The sequence below is a fragment of the Ostrea edulis genome, chromosome 4 (assembly GCF_947568905.1).
Source record: "Ostrea edulis chromosome 4, xbOstEdul1.1, whole genome shotgun sequence".
Classification (NCBI taxonomy): domain Eukaryota; kingdom Metazoa; phylum Mollusca; class Bivalvia; order Ostreida; family Ostreidae; genus Ostrea; species Ostrea edulis.
Window position 1 is genome coordinate 50514506 of NC_079167.1, and position 18321 is coordinate 50532826.

The 18321-nt window shown below is 34.3% G+C and overlaps 1 protein-coding gene across 6 annotated transcripts in view; it reads left to right on the plus strand.

Annotated features, from left to right (window-relative positions):
• The first annotated feature begins 603 nt into the window (after positions 1 to 603).
• LOC125670568 (neuronal acetylcholine receptor subunit beta-3-like) overlaps positions 604 to 18321 on the plus strand; it is a 33492-nt gene continuing 15774 nt past the window's right edge. Inside the window, exons 1-2 of one of the 6 annotated variants that reach the window (XM_048905794.2) lie at positions 604 to 1000; positions 8831 to 8953. In XM_048905794.2, coding sequence (XP_048761751.1) covers positions 8863 to 8953 — 91 coding nt within the window. In that variant the 5' untranslated portion in view covers positions 604 to 1000; positions 8831 to 8862. Of the gene's footprint in view, positions 1001 to 3981; positions 4182 to 8830; positions 8954 to 18321 lie in introns of those variants that run through there. The other 5 variants (XM_048905796.2, XM_048905798.2, XM_048905797.2 and 2 more) reach the window with 5 other exon arrangements.

Below are 18321 nucleotides of genomic sequence, written 5' to 3' on the forward strand. Positions count from 1 at the left end.
ACAGGTCAATAATATCAATATTCTATGTAATTGAAAATATTTATGATTAAAACGAAATACAATAAATATATATGTGGTAAAATATTTTTCCTTGGTTTGTTAAACACGAGATGAGGGAAGCAAAAATTGCAGAAAAACCTGTACTTAATGTTCCGTTTAACAAACCGAAGAAAGCATTGTATATCAATGAAGTGAATGAAGTCATTATATATCCGAACTTTTTCATTGTTGTGTTGAAAATTAGAATAAAAACCTGATGTCGCTTTCAAAGAAATTTATCTGTCTAAAACTAGATTTTGAAATACAAATTGAATTGGAGAAAGTATTCGCAAAACATAGAGAAATAATACCCCATTTAATTGTTTTCCAATTACACAACCAATACATTTGAAATAGTGCGTTTTTAACGTAATTGAATCCCTCTCCTGGTGAGAGAAGATCCCGCATCAAATATTCCCGAAAGCAAGACTGTTGTTAAATGAATCACCAAATATCAACTGATTTATCAGATTCTTTGAAACGTATTATCTATTCCAAAGGAAAAATCTTATCAACGTTACGAAATAAAACACAAAAATAGGATAGAGACTTAATAGCAATCATTTTTCATACTCATCCCGCGTTATCAACAGTTCAAGCGTCGAAAACATGGTTACGGTATATTATCTTAAGTTGCAACAGAGTTTATTGTTCGGCGAGAAATATATAAAACAGTATGGTGTGATGGCAATTTAAGCAGATCATGCGAGATTATATCGAGGGTATAACCTCAAGCGAGCAACATTCTTGCCCGTATGAAGTTAATGTTGGAGGAAAATATGTTTAAATATACATGACTATAGAGAGAATACTTGTGAGGAGAGTTATATAAGTAAATTAGTGCTGGCTTCTTTATGGCTTGCCAATGATGTTTTACAAAAAAGGAATATTGGATTTTTTCCTCAGATTGAGTTCTACAAAACAAAAATGACCTAGGTTTGAGACGTTCTCTCCATAAAATGTGAGTATGATGAGGCTTTTTCATAACAATCTATATATTTTTTCTCCCGCTGTTTTAAACATTGCTTTATGAATTCTATTAATCAGATATTAAAGCAGAAGTATAACCGAAGCCTCCGTTACATAGGATTTCATTTTGTGTTTAAATTAGCTGATGCATTGATGAATTGTGTTAAATCTATCTAAAAGATAGATTCAATTATGAAAAGATAAGAATGTTGCATTGTTTGGTTTAATGCTTGGCCTGAATATGATTTCCAGCATCGAAACGGTACACTAGGTGGAAAAAGAAAAGTTTGGAAAATAGGCAAACTACCACAATCAAGTAGGGAAAAGTTAATTATCTGCAAAAGAACCTGAAACGTTGTTTATATGAAAAATATGGTGCATAATTAGAAAATCATCGTAACATCAAACATACAGCATGTTAAGTCGTCTGAGTTCGCGAAACCTTCTAGATACCATAGGAAAATATTCAAACAAAGGGTCCTGTACATGTACTCCTAGTCCGATATTTACTAAACGTTTAAATTAATCAGTTGATTTTATTGCAGATAAGAACAATGCATGCATGAAAATAATTATTTTTGACCATTCCTTAGATTGTTTGTGTCTTTATGAGGTCACAATTGCATTTTGCCAATTTGACTAAAAAATGGAAAAAATTTAAACATTGTTTTGCAACATTTCAATTCAAATAACTTTCAACTTCTATTGGTCTTTAGAATGAAGATAATGAACAATGATCAATCTCGTGCTATCTCTCATCTTTCACGGTTGGTTTTATTGTTTTGATGTGCACACATATGAATCTTCATGAAATGGCGTCAAAGAACCATTCTACTTCAAAGAAAATGTGATCGAACAGTGAATTCACATTTACAATATTATATCATTTACAATCGGGACTACTTTTATGAGGGAATTTTAAAGCAAATATATCCAACATTTAAAAGCTTTAAATATCATGGGTAAACACTCTTGCATAATGGTGTGTATTGTCAAGGATTACATAAAAATATGTAGATTAATTGATAATCCGATATCGTAACAGATATTGAACCATTTCTTGAAAATTCTAAGTACATTTGTGGACGAAAAATGACTGTTTCTTGTTAAACATACACTGCGCTAATATAACTCTTACACATGTATTAGAAACACTCCCAATTTTCATTCTTCCTTTAGTCCCGTGGGGATCCGGGTTCGAATAGGTCCTCAGTACCCCCTCGCTTGTCGTAAGAGGCGACTAAATGGGGCGGTCCTTCGGATGAGACCGCAAAAACCGAGGTCCCATGTCACAGCAGGTGTGGCACGATAAAGATCCCTCCTTGCTCAAAGGCCATAAGCGCCGAGCATAGGCCGAAATTTTGAAGCCCTTCACCGGCAGTGGTGACGTCTCCATATGAGTGAAATAATCTCGAGAGTGACGTAAAACAATATTCAATTAATCAATCATTCTTCCTTTAAAAACAACTTTCATTTTAGCTTCTTTTTTTAAATGAAGTTAAAAATCTTAATTGCTTCTAGTCAAGAATTCTTGAAATATGGTGCAAAATACTTTGATGACTTTAAAATTGTACCCGTAGTAACACATGCACTTATATGGGGGGAATAAAGTCGAATTTGGTTAATTTGTATGATGTAATATGAGAAATATATCATTACATAGTGTTATACCAGAAAGCTAAGTGAATACCGAAGCCCAATAAAAATCAATGGTTTTCACACTAACGGTATAAATTCGTCATGAATTAACAAAGTGGTGCTGTTGTTAAAGTGCTTTTAAGTATTCCGTTGTTGGTGTGATAGTATTACCCTTAGCTACAATGTAGGACGTCAGTCGAGTATATCAGAAGTATAAGGTTATATTGCGTGACGTCACTATAATAAACAATTCAGTGAACTCGTGTGAATAATGAGTGTTTGTACAAAAAGTTATGTTTTATATCATTTTAATCGTACACAAGTTGCTGACATGGGGAAGAAAGTATTTTCCACAGTATCTAAACGGTTTGTTTTGACAATCCATAAGATCACATTTACTGTGAAACCTGTAGGTGATGAATTAGTAACCTATAACATTACGATAAAATTAAAGAAATACAATTCAAAGAGTGCAATAGTTGTGGAGAAAAAAATCCTAATCAGATTTGCTCTTAGAATAGATCATATACATGTATATATAATTATAAGAGAGAGAATTTACCGGGGATTCTTATATTAATTCGTATCTTAAATGATAAAGGAGACTGTATTTTTATGGATTATAGCCAAAGCATCTGCATATTGTTTTACATTAATCCACACCGGATTCGCCCCATCATTTGCTGGAAGCATTCTCATTCATTGATGATTCTTCTCTCTGAAAAAAAAAAGCACGGAAGCTCATTTGAAAATGAATGTACCGAAAATCAGAAACTTCTCCAATGGTTATTTAACGCGATGCACTGCACAGATCAGAAATGCATATGAGAGAGACAGAGAGAGAGAGGGAGAGGGAGAGAGAGAGAGAATCTTTGTGTCTTTGTAATGTCGAATTACATTCACTCTTTGATAAGTAATTTTGCAAAGTAGTGAAATCCGGGAAATTCCTGAAAAATATAGTTATTTGTTAGTAAATTCTATCTTTGTACCTAGTTAAAGCTAATTTGTGTGTTAGCCATGCGATCTATCTTAGTGATAGTTAGGACGAAGGGGAATTGAGCACTACATTTAATTAACATGTTTTCACAGCAAATAATGTGCATCGTATCTCTCAGACGAGTTGGAATTTTCGCTTGGTCATTTGCATGTTTCCCGCTACTGCCGATTTTGTCGCTTCAGTGATACGATTGTTAGAAATGCTGGTACAAAATATCTTGATTACTAGTAAACAGTTAAATAACAGTATTACATACATATAAAGACAAATCGATGGTATGTAAACAATTGATTTTCAGTATCTTTTGCACTATCATGACTGACTTTCACTCTAACCTCATACACATTTAAGCACCGTGCAGCGTTAGATCGTGTGCTGGCCCTATTGATGCATCTTCGACTTTTCATTTAGACAGTAAATATGTTTTAAACCCATAAGCCATGGGATGTGTGAATGGGGCCCAGTTAGACGAGAACAACTTCGATTTTTTCATGAGGGATTGCATTGTTCTATTACATGGATATTTTCGTTAACTTTGGTAAGTGTGAGATAGCATTATTTGACATACAGAATGAGTAATCCCGTCGCTAAAATGGACTCGCAGTTCAATCTATTTAATAATTCTTTTTTCGCATATTTCATCAAGAACTAATGTAAAAATGTGAGGATTAACATTGAATTCGGCGCCTTCGTCCGATGAATATCAAGTTAAAGATTACGAGGGTTATTCAATGACTGCACTTTGCATGGCCTTATTGCGTTTACAAATGAATTGTGCGTCGACACGGTCTTTTAATGGTCCGCTATTGCACTGAATTGTTACCACCAACTTATTGAAAGTCTCTTCAGCACGTCTGAGGAAAAGTTCAAACAGAATTTTCCAGTGTTGATGGGGCTTGATTCTATCAGCGTTGAAATGATAAAATTAGATAACATTCGATCAATTTCCCCTGACCAAATTCTGCTTCTATTATCATTTATTCAACCAACAATATCCATTGAATGATCTGTTCTGTGGGGTCAGATTCTGAAACATTTGAAATCGGTTAATATCCATTGAATTATTTTCAGTGTATTAAGAACGGTTTCTCAATGTTGTGGTGGTGATTTTATTGTTACAACATTGAGCAATTTCGTTTTTGTGAATTAAAATGTTATTTTTTCCGTCTATTTCAATGTGATAAACTGTTCAGTAAATGTTTGATCACGTCTGTCAGAAACATGTCTAACACCGAGGTTAAGCGTCAAAGTATCGACAAAACATGGATCGAACAGACAAAAAGACTGAAATACACCATGGAGCGAACACTCGAAGCCTCCGAAAGGATATGTGAAAAATCTCTTCACAGTCTTAAACGGTTTAACTGATACAGCAGTTTTAGCGTTTATAAACGACAAAGAATTAAAAATTTGACGCTAATATGAAAGAAAGTGTAAGCGTGGTTTATTGACCAAATTTTCATACTTGATTCGTTAATGAGAAGGAACAATCGCTTCAAAAATTGATGGGAGGCAAGAGAAGCATGGGCCTCTAATCGAGTAAAAAGCGGTCGATTTCTGCCAATATAAGATTACATTGAACATGATTGTTTTATCATTTACGTACATATGTTTTTACATTTCATTTTACATCGATTATAGACTGCAATAGCGTCAAGTCGTACAATTTAATGTAAAGACGAGACGCTGATTTAAGATTGTAGCGCATTGTGTCCGTCTCCTCTGGGTGTAAAACAGTTATGTTGAATATGCAAATACATGTACATATTAAGTAATTAAGTTTGCGAAAGGCTACAGACAAGACTAACCCTTGTGTGACACTTTAATTGAAATCTGTTGTATTCTTAAGCTTAAAAGATACCATTTTCGCTGCCGTTGCGAACCTTGGATATTAGTAATTAATTTGAGATATTATAAAGGCATTATCATTTTTTTTTTTTTTACAGAAGTCATGAACAAAGTCACTCAAAAACAAATGTATTGTGCTTGAAATTAAAAGTACTGGACATCTCTATCATCTCTAGCATAGCTTGATGATAAACAAATTTCACTGCACTAGAATGACTTGCAGCGAGACAACATCGTTCGCTGTTGCTCCCATCAGAGCCATCATTTTGATTTACAAATTTAAAGAACTCCATATCGAGGAATATGAGATCCTTTATGTCAACAGGGGATCATTGTCACAGATATTCATTGAATTATTTAATTTGGATTTCACATTTAGATATTTTATTACCAGTTGTTTCGTCACAGCATTGATTTTAAGTGATGTATGAGTAAGGAAGATCACACTATAGCGATGTTTTGGATATCAAATCCATGATTGAAACAACCCATGCGAAGGAGAGACCAAGCATTTGTCTACTTCATGGGCACACTTCAGCACTATTATTTCATACCACGATTGTCTCTCAGAGTAATTATATACAATTTTTGGATGGTTCGAGTATTCTTGAGGTTGAAAGCTGAATTGATATTTTTCGAAAGTTATCTTCCGTCTAGAAATATTATCGGCACCCTCATATCGGCGTAAAGATCGAACCCTTTATCTAAAATGGCAAGGGGCCCCCTGCACAGGTCAACATTTTGTTACACTTCCTTTCTGTAAACATAAGGTGCAATGAAGAACATAACTATCTTTATCTCGCAGTCACTCAGTGGTGGATCGCTCGCTTCGGAGTTCGAGGCTCGCTCATACCTTGGCCTCGTCAAATTGTCAAACCTAAGACGTAAACATAGGTAGAGATTGCTTCTTCGCTAAATGCTTGGCATTTTGAAGTGAGAGTCACGGGTCTTTCGGATCGGAAGTCCCGTGTCGCGGCAGGCGTTAGCACGTTAAGGAACCTTGACTACTACGGCCCTGAGCGTAGGTCTAAATTTGTGGTACTTCACCTGTACAGCTGGTGACATCTCAGTATGATTCAAAAATTATCGAAAGGATGTAAAAATTAAAAAAAACAAAAAAAACAAACAAGCAAACAAAAACAAAAGATAAATCTGTGGTTGAAATTTTCAATGTCTTCGATATGTTTGAAATACAAAAAAAGCACTACAAGCGGCGTTTACAGTGAACAACGAGGACAGACAAATCTGCTAGATTTGTGACTCAAGAATGGAAGTTTGCAAAGATATGCACAGGTATATTACAGATTTAACATGGAATTTGAGTTTGTACGGGTCATGGCATATTAGACCCCTATCAAGTGTATGCTCTTTCGTTCAATGAAGAAAATTTAACAATCGATTACACTTTTATGTGAAACGTACGTACTTTAAATGTGTCTTTCAAGGCATACTTTCCCTATATGTTCTTATGATATGCAAATAATTCTAAATTGATAGTGAATGTAAGGTTTACTTGTGTTTAGAATGAGTTGCAACTTATTGAATCTGAGGTGGATTAAATAGAGACTATAAAGGTTAGTCTAAGGGATCTTTTCATATGACGCTAAACTTTATTTGCAGAAACTAAGTGGTGTTTGCATAGAAGAATAGGTCCCAACGCTTAATCGTTAACATTTAGGCACTTGCTACCTGCCTATTCGCTTTGTTAAGATATTTTTCTGCTGCACCGTGTCCTTTTCACTTGGTACATATGCCACCACCAAGGCTGTCTTCTAAAACAATACGTATTGATACACACGGATTTGATGATAGAATTGCACTTTTACAAAAATGGTTAAATCTTTTGTTTTCAAAACGTAGCCATCAACTTTGTCATGATGACTATTATAAAGGTTTTAATGGTGCATGTAGTATTGCAATATGCTCTTAATTAAGATTATTATCTTGTTTCTAAAGACATGGTCTACAATTCTGTCACGTATACTCTTACATTTTCAGAGCTCTAGGTTGGTGCTCAAGGTTGTCAAAAGTTTATAGCATAGGAAAAGCCTAGTTCTGTAACTCCAATATTCAGAGAGGCATTGTATCTGTTATTTCAAATGTTGTCAGACAACAAAATAATACAATTATACGCTGCATATATCTTCCGAAGGTATCGGATAGTAAATCCTGATATCAAGCAACAAAGGGACCCTGAGCCGCCCAGCATCAGGAAAAGGAATCGGCCTTCACTTGAATTATGTACTCTCTTTTTCATCATTTTTTTGTAGTTTTTCACGAGCATATTATCAAGTCTTGCACAGACTCCCAGTGTTCAGTAGGAAATTATTATTGAGTCCGTTGGGAGAATTCTGCCAAAGCATTACATTGTATTTCCTTGCCAATCATGAATTCAGCAGTTGGCTATATAAGCATTGTTTTTGTAGCTTCGGATGATAACCATGCAATGATGGACTGTGGTTATATGATTTCCAAGGTGATTACGAGGGGAAATAATTATACAGGTTTTCGCATTGTTTTATTAATACTACCTCAGTCATATATCAACAGTTCAGCTGTAAATAAATGGTTCATGAAACCCAAGAATTAAAATATTTATTAACTTAATTTATAGTCAAGTTAGGTATGTTTGCGCTGTTTTAAAGTGATTAGAGAATTCATCTCTAAGCCCTTATTTCACTCATTTTACTTGCCTTATGGTGGCAACTTTGCCCGAATGAAAAAGAAATTATTACATATAAATGACATTGTTTCCCCCTTCTTCCCCGCTTGATCTAATGAATGTTGATGTCTTTTGACTAGACCACTGCTTATCCACAGACAGAAGAAGGCATCAATTTCCATTATCACAAAACCATAATTAAATGAAATTGCTGTTTAAACGTTCGGCATTTTACAGATTTGCTGTATATAAATAAATACAAGTTTTCTAAAGCTTTTTATCATCGTTTATTCGTTTTTATTTGAGAACATTATAAATGTTATTTAATTAAAACCAGTCAAAGATGATAACAATGGGTAAAAGGGACTTTTCGCACGTTTCTGTGAAAAAATGCCGGTCTTTCACATTGACCACTTTGGGGACTGTGTTTGCTTTTGAGAACCAGAATAATGGTGCCATTTAGATCATGCAAGCGTTGGTATTAAAGCGGTAAGTTATGACAATCAATGGCATCTAAATAAAACAGAATCGAATCGAAGGATGGCGGCCCTAACTACCTCAAAGCGTAAAAACCGAGCCACGCGTCAATTGAATTTATAGCTCGTCTAGGATCTAGATGTTTCATCTGTTTTGAAAAAAAAATGTATAATATCCTTGAGTTATTTGACATTTTGCAGAAGTTTGACGGAAATAAGACCCATTGCAGAGAATGGATGTAACATGGACGGTCAACATTTTACATACTTTTCTGTGTACATTTCTGTGTTGGAGCTTTCTAGTCACCATCATCGAATGTAGAGGTGAGTAGAAAATTGTATACAAAAATAATGAACAGGAAATTAATTAAAATAAGCATGTCTGGTTCGTATCTTTAGTTCATGAAAAGAAACTGACTAAAAAACTATACTGTTTATTTGTTTTGGTACAATCGCAGTTTTCCTACAGCTTTAATTTCTTTGGTTGGTTCTGTGCAACCAGTGTTGAATTTGTATAATCTTTGCTACAAATTCAGTGACTACATTTAAGAATACTTGAGAGTGATATAGATTTTGTATATTCGTAGTCGGATTTCCTTATCAAAATATAGAAGTTATTAATAAAAGAACTACTACACAATGTAATAATACAGGATCTACAAAGAGTTTTGGTTTGGTTCTAAGACAGTTTAGATATTAGGGTACCGACGCTCTTAATTTCCAGGATTAACATAATAATCCACACCAGAACAATTTTCCGTGTTGCTATTTGTACTGTCAACACCATTTACTTGGAATATGTCAAGTTAACTCAACTGAAATTTAATTTTGTATCACCGATTTGAACTATGGAAAAATAAGTAGGATCCCACCTGGTCTGAATTTACCATTTTTAATGGATGTCGTGGAAAGTACAGGAAAGAAAAGAAGTTACATTAGGTGTCAGTCCTCATTCTTAATTTGTTAGCACTTTAATGGATTTTCACGTGGGTAATTTTGTGGAAGGAAATTAAAATACTAGTTATTAATAAAGCTGGATAATTGTCCACAGTGTTATACATTGTACATGTAATGGCAAGAATTTTTACACACCATTTAACAAGATGACGTGTAGGATTTTGTACATTCTGAACTTCCTTCCAACAGAAAGACTGGTATAGTGAATTATCATTGCTAAAAATCAGTCATGTTTTTCAACGGGGACAAATGGAAAGTAAAGAAAAGAGGAAGTTACATTGCAGGGAAATTTTAACATCAAAATTCGGGAAGAATTTCCGAGATATATATGCAAAGTACATATGAATTGCTAATATAATGTAGCCTCCACGCACATACTTCATGAAAAACGCAAGATTTTTTTAGTCAACTGCACAAGGCCCCTTTAAGACTACATGTGTATATCACACTTTGGAAAGTGAAAGAGATTCTGCTAAGATTTGTTTAAATTTCGTTTACTCTGTGTAGTAAGCTTTTGATTTGAAATTAATTTCTTTTGGACCCCTAAAATTATATTACAAAATTCCTTGTGTCATTATAAACGAATATCATGTGTGGAAATTAACAAGCAATATTTACCATAGAAAGTGACGAGCATTTAATTACTGGACTTCATACTGGCAAAGCTATTCTTAAACAACAGGTTGTGTAATTCAACCCAAATGGTTTTCTTTGATGGTCTTTAATATCTGCGCTTCACACCACGGGAGCGCCAGTATCGCTCAGTATTTGAGATTTCTTATTGAGGCGATTTTGGTTGGTTTTTACCAATTACAGTCAAACTTATTAAAGAACTGGAAGAGATCAATGGCGAGATTGCATGAACATATTCAATCAAAGGCCGGGTTTCAGCGAGTCTGCAGGATAAATTATTACTGATAGTAGCGGAGCACCACTGTTGTAAAGCCTTCAGGATCACACTCCACATTTTCTAGAACTCTCAGTATTGAGGTGGGACGCAAATAGATATGTTATGTTAGCTTTATCGTACCTTTAACAAACGTTTGTTTAATTTATTTCTTCTCGATATTAACACTGTATTGGCAAAGTTAAATGGAATCAGTGTTAAATCCGTCTCTATCATAAAGGTTTTCAATAATGAACATTTGTGTGGAGTTCTTAATGCAGTGCCCTATTACTGCGTGGTACCAATATGTGTATCATTATATTTATCAATATTTCTGTGGAGAAAGATGCTCCCATAGTTCTGATTGGCCAATTTTGATACCTATAACAGGTATCTGCATTTATTGTCTTAAATAAACTGAACTTGAAATTGAATGTAATATTGACTTTGAAATGTAAAAAATCCCAAACCTTGTGTGCTTGCATAAATTGTATACTTGCACCATATATGCAACAAACTTCTATTATATAGTTAAGGGGGAAATATCTACATGTATATATACATTTGCTCCCTACTTTTATCTTTAAACATGTACCTCAGTGAGTTTGTTTTTCCTACATCTGTTGTTTTGGACCTATTCACCATGGTTTAAGGCACTATCAGAAGGAAACTCTTTGGTTGTAAGGTAATCACGAGATACTTGTGCTTTACTGAACAATTCACAACATAGTAAGACGCTAAATGGCCGGATTATTCTTGCCAAACTGAAAAATGCTGAAGATTATCTGGTAGTGCTATATAATATATTTCCAGGCTACCAAATTATTTGTCATTTCAGTAGTTTCTTTTATTGCAATGAAATAAAATGTTCACTTCAGTGACGTACCTTTATGATTTATAAGAACATTACACACTTGTTGTCATGCTTAGTTATGGTTCCTGTATGGTATGGTATAGTAGTATTTCCCCTTGTTATCCACCCCCCAAAACTGGCCATATAGCAGCTTTTTCCTGAATGCAGGACTACCACATTGACCCATGATCTTTAGATATCAAAATTACAAATTGTCTTAAAGTTATAGAGAGTCGTCACCTTAAGTTTCATCACAGTAGCTCAAATATTTCATATAATACAGAAAATGGTGACCTTAAACATCTCAAAATCAACAGCAGCCTCTCTCTCTCTCTCTCTCTCTCTCTCTCTCTCTCTCTCTCTATATATATATATATATATATATATATATATTTCAAAACCGCAAAGAGATCTAAAGAAATCATCTGGAATTTTCTACAATATAGTTTTTTTTTTTACTTTGGTCTTTAATTTATTTATCACTAGAGTGATAAGGATTAGTGATTCATCATAGAAAATTTCATTGTAAGGCTCAAGCATTTTTAAGAGATATCATCTGGAACTAAGTGTTACTGAAATACAGCATGACAGACGGACGGACAGACCCAAATAAAAACCTGCTGCTTTTCGCTAAAAGTGGAGGACAAAAATAAAACAGTTTAAAAATTATTTTTCTTAAACGAAAAGACACAAATTTGTATGCAAATAAATCTAACTACGATATTAGTTGATTTAATGCCCAATTGGCTCACCGTTAAACATTTTTCTAAAAGGGGAGGAGAAGCATTACTGTGGGGGCAATTCTGCTCTATCCCAGGGGATAAATATTCTATATATAACCGGAAAGAAAATGTACTATAGAGAAAAGCTACTGACTACACAACAGCGATGTTCGTAGTTATATGTTGACAACAGAAGGCTGATACCTTAGGAGGAAAATACTACGGATGACTTCTTTATACATAATTGTAAGGTGTGACAAAGCACTTGTGAGCGTACATAGTGTATGAAAAGGGTGCTATATAAATATGGTATTATTATTATATTTATTGATCTGATTGTTATAACAGTATTTCTGTTTTGTGTATAGAGGGCAGTCGTCATACTTATAATTCAACTGCCCTTTCAAAAGATGAAATTCTTCAAAACCATGCTTCAGTGTTAGACACATTTCATATCCCAGTCAATGGGTCGAATGAATATGAGTTACCGTACCTATACTGTATTCCTAAACTACATAAAAACCCTTACAAACAAAGATACATTGCTGGATCCAGTCTATCTTTGCTCCTTACGAAAATACTAACAGCTGTGAAGGAGAAACTTCAAACGTACTGTGTCACTACATATTCCAGAAGTGGTGTAAATCGAATATGGATTCTAAAAAATACTAAAGAACTTATATCAAACTTGAAATAGCAACATCAATTGATTGATTGATTGTATATTGTTTAACGTCCCGCTTAAGAATATTTCACTCATATGGAGACGTACATCAAAACGTATAACTTTTCCACGACCATTCCTCACGATAAATTAAAGACTAGACGTTTTGACATCATAGACAGTTGATTCTTTAACAAAACTGGAAAACGGAAATATTCATATCTAGTGATCAGTCATCCAAAAAATTACTTTGTTAAACACCACTGACTCCACGCACACGTACTCTGAAGTTGAAATTAAAAATATGTTGGAGCTCCTCATTGACAATATCTTCGTAGTCTTTGGTGATCAGGTCTTCCATCAGTCTGGTGGAATCCCCATGGGCACGAATTATGCTCCTTTTTAGCTGACCTGTTTTTATATTCTTATGAAGCAGAATTTATTTAAAATCTCCTACGCGAGGAGAACAAATCTCTTGTTGTGGCCTTCAATTCGACATTTAGATATATCGACGACGTTTTATCTTTTAACAATAAACATTTTCATTCACATATCTATTCGATATATTCCTGTCGAAATAAAAGACACCACAGAGTCGTCCACTTCTGCCTTATTTTTATATATTTTATTGAAAATAGATATCAACGGCAAACTAACAACTTAACTTTAGTATAGACGGGATGATTTCGGCTTCTCCATCGTCAACTTCCAATCTTTATGTAACGATATTCCATTATCATCTGCAGATGGTGTTTATATCTCTCAACTGATTCGATACGTAAGAGCTTGTTTTGCGTATGATCAGTTTTTTTAATCAAGGCAGGCTACTGACAAACAAATTGATGGTGCAGGGGTTTCAACACTCTAGTTTAAAGTCAGCATTTTGCGAATTCTATAGTCGTTATAACAATCTAGTTTGCCAATACAACATATCATTGGGTCAAATGCTGTCTGACTTGTTTCATACCGATTGTTAGGCCGTTCTTGGCACACTGATTTTGACTACGGATAACTCTGTTTACCTGATCAAGATATAGGGCTCACGGCGGGTGTGACCGGTTGACAGGGGAATCTTACTCCTAGGCACCTGATCCCACCTCTGGTGTTTGCCCAACTCTCTATTTTGCATTCCTTATAGGAGTTATGAGATTGATCACTGTTCGGTATCTTCACCTTTCACACAACAACCTTGATAATACCAATGTCGCAATATTTCATCAATGGACATATATGAACCAAGCATACATTATATCTCCTATGTGCAATATTGTTTAAAAGTGTAATTTAAAAAGAAAAGCTCATGAACAAATATTTATAATGTTGAACACCTAACACATCTTTCGTGGTCTGAAACAAGCAAGACATCCAACTATTTCTGTCTTTCGCTGTTATTTCCAGTTGGTACCAGGTGTACTCGTGATATTTCTGATGGATGTGTTTTTAGTTTTTCATCTTAGTAGTCTTTCCCCACATGTTCGTTGTACTCTGTCTTGGCAGAAGACCGATGTTTTCACCACGTTTGTTGTACTCTGGTCTTTGCACATGACTGATGTTTTCCCCACACGTTTATTGTACTCTGGTCTTGGCACATGACTGATGTTTCCCCACATGTTCGTTGTACTCTGGTCTTGGCATATGACGGATGATTTCCCCACACGTTTGTTGTACTCTGATGTTGGCAGATGACCGGTGTATCTTCACTTTTTTCTTTTTAATAATATATTTCACTTTTGATATTTTGTTCTGTATTCTGTGTTGAATATTGATTTTAACAGTTTGACGCACTTCATCCTTCTGACAATTTACCTGTATAAAGTCTCATCTCTTCATTTGATCTCCATTTTTTGCACTATTCGGATAGCAAATACACTGCTTACTTACTGTCTAATTTCGGATCTTCAGATTTTTAAAACTCTTTCAGAGTTTGCTGATTCTCTAAAATGCACCCGATCCTTATATCTATCTTTCAATCAACATTCAGTGAGCTACCGATATATCAGTCATGGAATAGTTAAATGATGACACATCTACCGATATATTAGTTGTAGAATAGTTGATTATGATGTGTCTACCGATATATCAGTCATGGAATAGTTAAATGATGACACATCTACCGATATATTAGTTGTAGAATAGTTGATTATGATGTGTCTACCGATATATCAGTCGAGGAATACTTGAATGATGATATACTGTACGTCTTCCGCTTCTCTCCCCATAACAGTGACCTTGTTCTGATTTGTTGAGAAAAATATTATTGAAAGTCCTACTTGCCCCTGTGGTTTATATTTTTATGAAACAAATATAACTATGCCAGAAGTCAGTTATTAAGAAGTTTCTTACATTTTACTCAAGTTTATCAATTATTGATTATCACTTACTTCTGAGGGGAGAAGAAGCCCAACATGTTGAAATAAACCAACATATTTCCCCTAAGTTCAAAAGTTCATCAGAGATTCTGGGAGATCTACTGTTATTACTACCTAACACCATGCTTTATTCAAATAACTGACCTTTAATATATGTGTATTTATTTATTCAATGTAGCTAAGAAATAATTATGACTATTTATCATATTTCAAGTAGTATATTGTCAGTTATATTTAAGGTGAGAACTCCGTAAGTTGAAAGAACTTGTGTTCAAACCTTATGTATAATACAATTTATTTTTCTTTTTGAAAATAAATCAGATTATTATAGCAGTTATAAACCTAACTTCACTACTATAATATATGTGGGAAATTACCTTCCCCATAGGCATTGTGACGTCATAACATTTCTCATTGGGTCACTGTCTATAACGGTTGTAAACTTGCGCGCAAGAAGTGTGTTCTTAGGGAAAAAAATCATTTTACTCGGCGTTGGCACAAGTATATAGATGCGTCCCATGAAAATTAAAATCAAAATGATTAATAGAGTTTTTGATAAGTTGCAGAATATTTGTTGATTATCTAGATGATAGGTAGGTATACCCTGTGCATGATGCAAACATTACATGATACAATTGAAATTCATGTTCACAAACGGCATGGAAAACAATAAATAGAACGAATAAGGCGTGATTTTTACTGTACGGTTACGGAAATATGATCTCATTTCTTCGAAGTTCTTGAAAGTCATCCATTCAAACAAATTGCTACAGTAGGCAAACAGTTACAGTCACATGTTCAGAATGTAGTTTATCTTTGGTATAAACGTTCTTAAATGATTCGTTCATCCATACAAAGTCTAATGGAATGGAGTACCGATAAATAACTACGTTTTCCCGTCACATATGTTCACTTCTGTTCAAATGGCGCATGTAAGATTATAAAAGATAATGCGTTAAACAGTGCTGGATATGCTGATAAAACCCTCATGATATGTTTTGCAAATCGGTTGGGATCCGTGTATTCTGAAAGAAATTGATAAAAAAAAAAAATCATAATGTGTATGCTTCAAGACGGAATCATTGAGAGTTGTAACTTCAACATAATGTCATGATAATGTCGCTGGAATGATCAGTTCATGTCTGACGTATTTGATTTCAAATGCTCATTGTGAATGATCAATGTCTCGAAAGATTGCATATAAATGAATAAAGCTGTATTTTAATACATACGCGAATTTGTTCCTTTGTTTGTTCCTCAATGAAAACAACATTATTTCAATAATTTCCGAACAAACTTCACACATATTCTATTACGATGCATCTGAAAAATACAAATATGGACATTTCTTAATTGGATGTTCTCACTGGGTAAAAATAATTCTGAACCACAGATATATTGCTAACGAGAAAAACTTTTATTCTTATAAATTGTTTATTTAAATATTTGAAACCTTCAGTCAAATTGCTTTCATAAAAAAATCCATTCTTCCTTCACGAATGGTGTTCCTTTATTAGCTGACCTGTTTTTATATTCTTTCGATGCAGAATTCATTTAAGAACTTCAACTCGACATTTAGATATAATCTATCAACAATAATCATATTCATTCATATGTCGATTCGATATATCCCAGTGATCTCGAAATAAAAGACACCACAGAATCTTCCACATCTGCTTAATATTTAGACATTTTATTGAACATGGACGTTAACTGCAAACTAACAACCCGACTTAATGGCCGACGGAATTACTTCAGTTTCTCCATCGTCACCTTCCCATATTTATATAGCAATATTCCATAACCATCTGCATATGGTGATTATGTCTCTCAACTGATTCGATACACAAGAGCTTATGCGTTTGGTCAGTTTTTAAATAGAGGCAGGCAAGATGATGTTACAGGGGTTTCAACAGTCTCGTTTCGCAAAGTACTCCCCACTTTAGCTGTAACTTGTGGTCCCCTTTTGCTATCCCTCTTTTCAAAGAAAAATTGATTTATCTATCATACTTTTTCTGGTATTCATTTTTATGAATTTCATCACCAACACAAGATTTTGCAATCTTGCCTTTTTGGATATAATTTTCTTTACTACAAAGACGACTTATAATAGAAAAGAGGAATCTGGACAACCTTGTGTTCAATATAAACAAAGGCTTGAAAAACCGGTATTTCGATGAATATCAATAGAGACTTAACAGAAACAGACAAACGCGATTTCCAAAGACGGCAAAGTTCTTAATGTTAACGAAAATAAAATGCCAAACTTTTAAGTTAAGGTATTAATAAACATCTTGGGGTATTGTAAATTGCGTAATTCAAACTTTGATGTTTTATTAAATCACCGGGGGACGTATCTTACAGCTAAAGTGGGTTCTTTTAAGGTCGTTATAGCAATCTAATTTACCAATACGACCTGTCATTGGGTTAAATGCTGTCTGACATGTTTCATTCCAATTGAGGCCGTTCTTTACACACTGATTTGACTACGGATTACTCCGTTTACCCAATTAAGAAATAGAGCTCACGGCGGGTGTGACCAGTCAACATGGGATGCTTACTCATCTTAGGCACCTGATCCAACTTCTGGTATGTTCAGAGGTCTGTGTTTGCCTTACTCTTCAATTTGCATTCTTTATAGGATTTATGAGATTGATCAATGTTCGTTATCTTTACATTTTCTTTTAAACATTAGAACATACACATAATAAGATAAATATGGTCATCCTTTTCTGGGATTTCATGGGTATCTACAGTTGTTTAATTGATGGAAATCACCTTGGAGTAAAACGGCAAAGAGGGTGTTGCACCGAAGCGGGAATTTTCCCTAATCGGAGCTCTGTGCCAGCACTCGTGACGTACATGTAGAACTGACCTTCATTCATATTTATACTCATTGCGTATTTTCCATTTAAATACCTGAAGGATTCCCCAGTACTAGGGACAAGCCTAATACATTTTATGTCTCAATACATTATACATGTAGTCTAAAGATAATTTTTGAAAGCGTGAAAATTAAATTGTCTTCTTTTTTTCTGAATATCAGATACAATATACGGTTACATGTTACGAGTGTATCAAATATTCAATATTCTATACTACTACAGTCCAGAAGCTCTTATACTCGTATGTATTATTTTCTACAACCAACAATTGGCAACTGTACATGACTCTGACCACAAAACAAAATATAAGAAGTTTAATACGCATTAATAAAGCTCAACATTATTCGAAGTACATG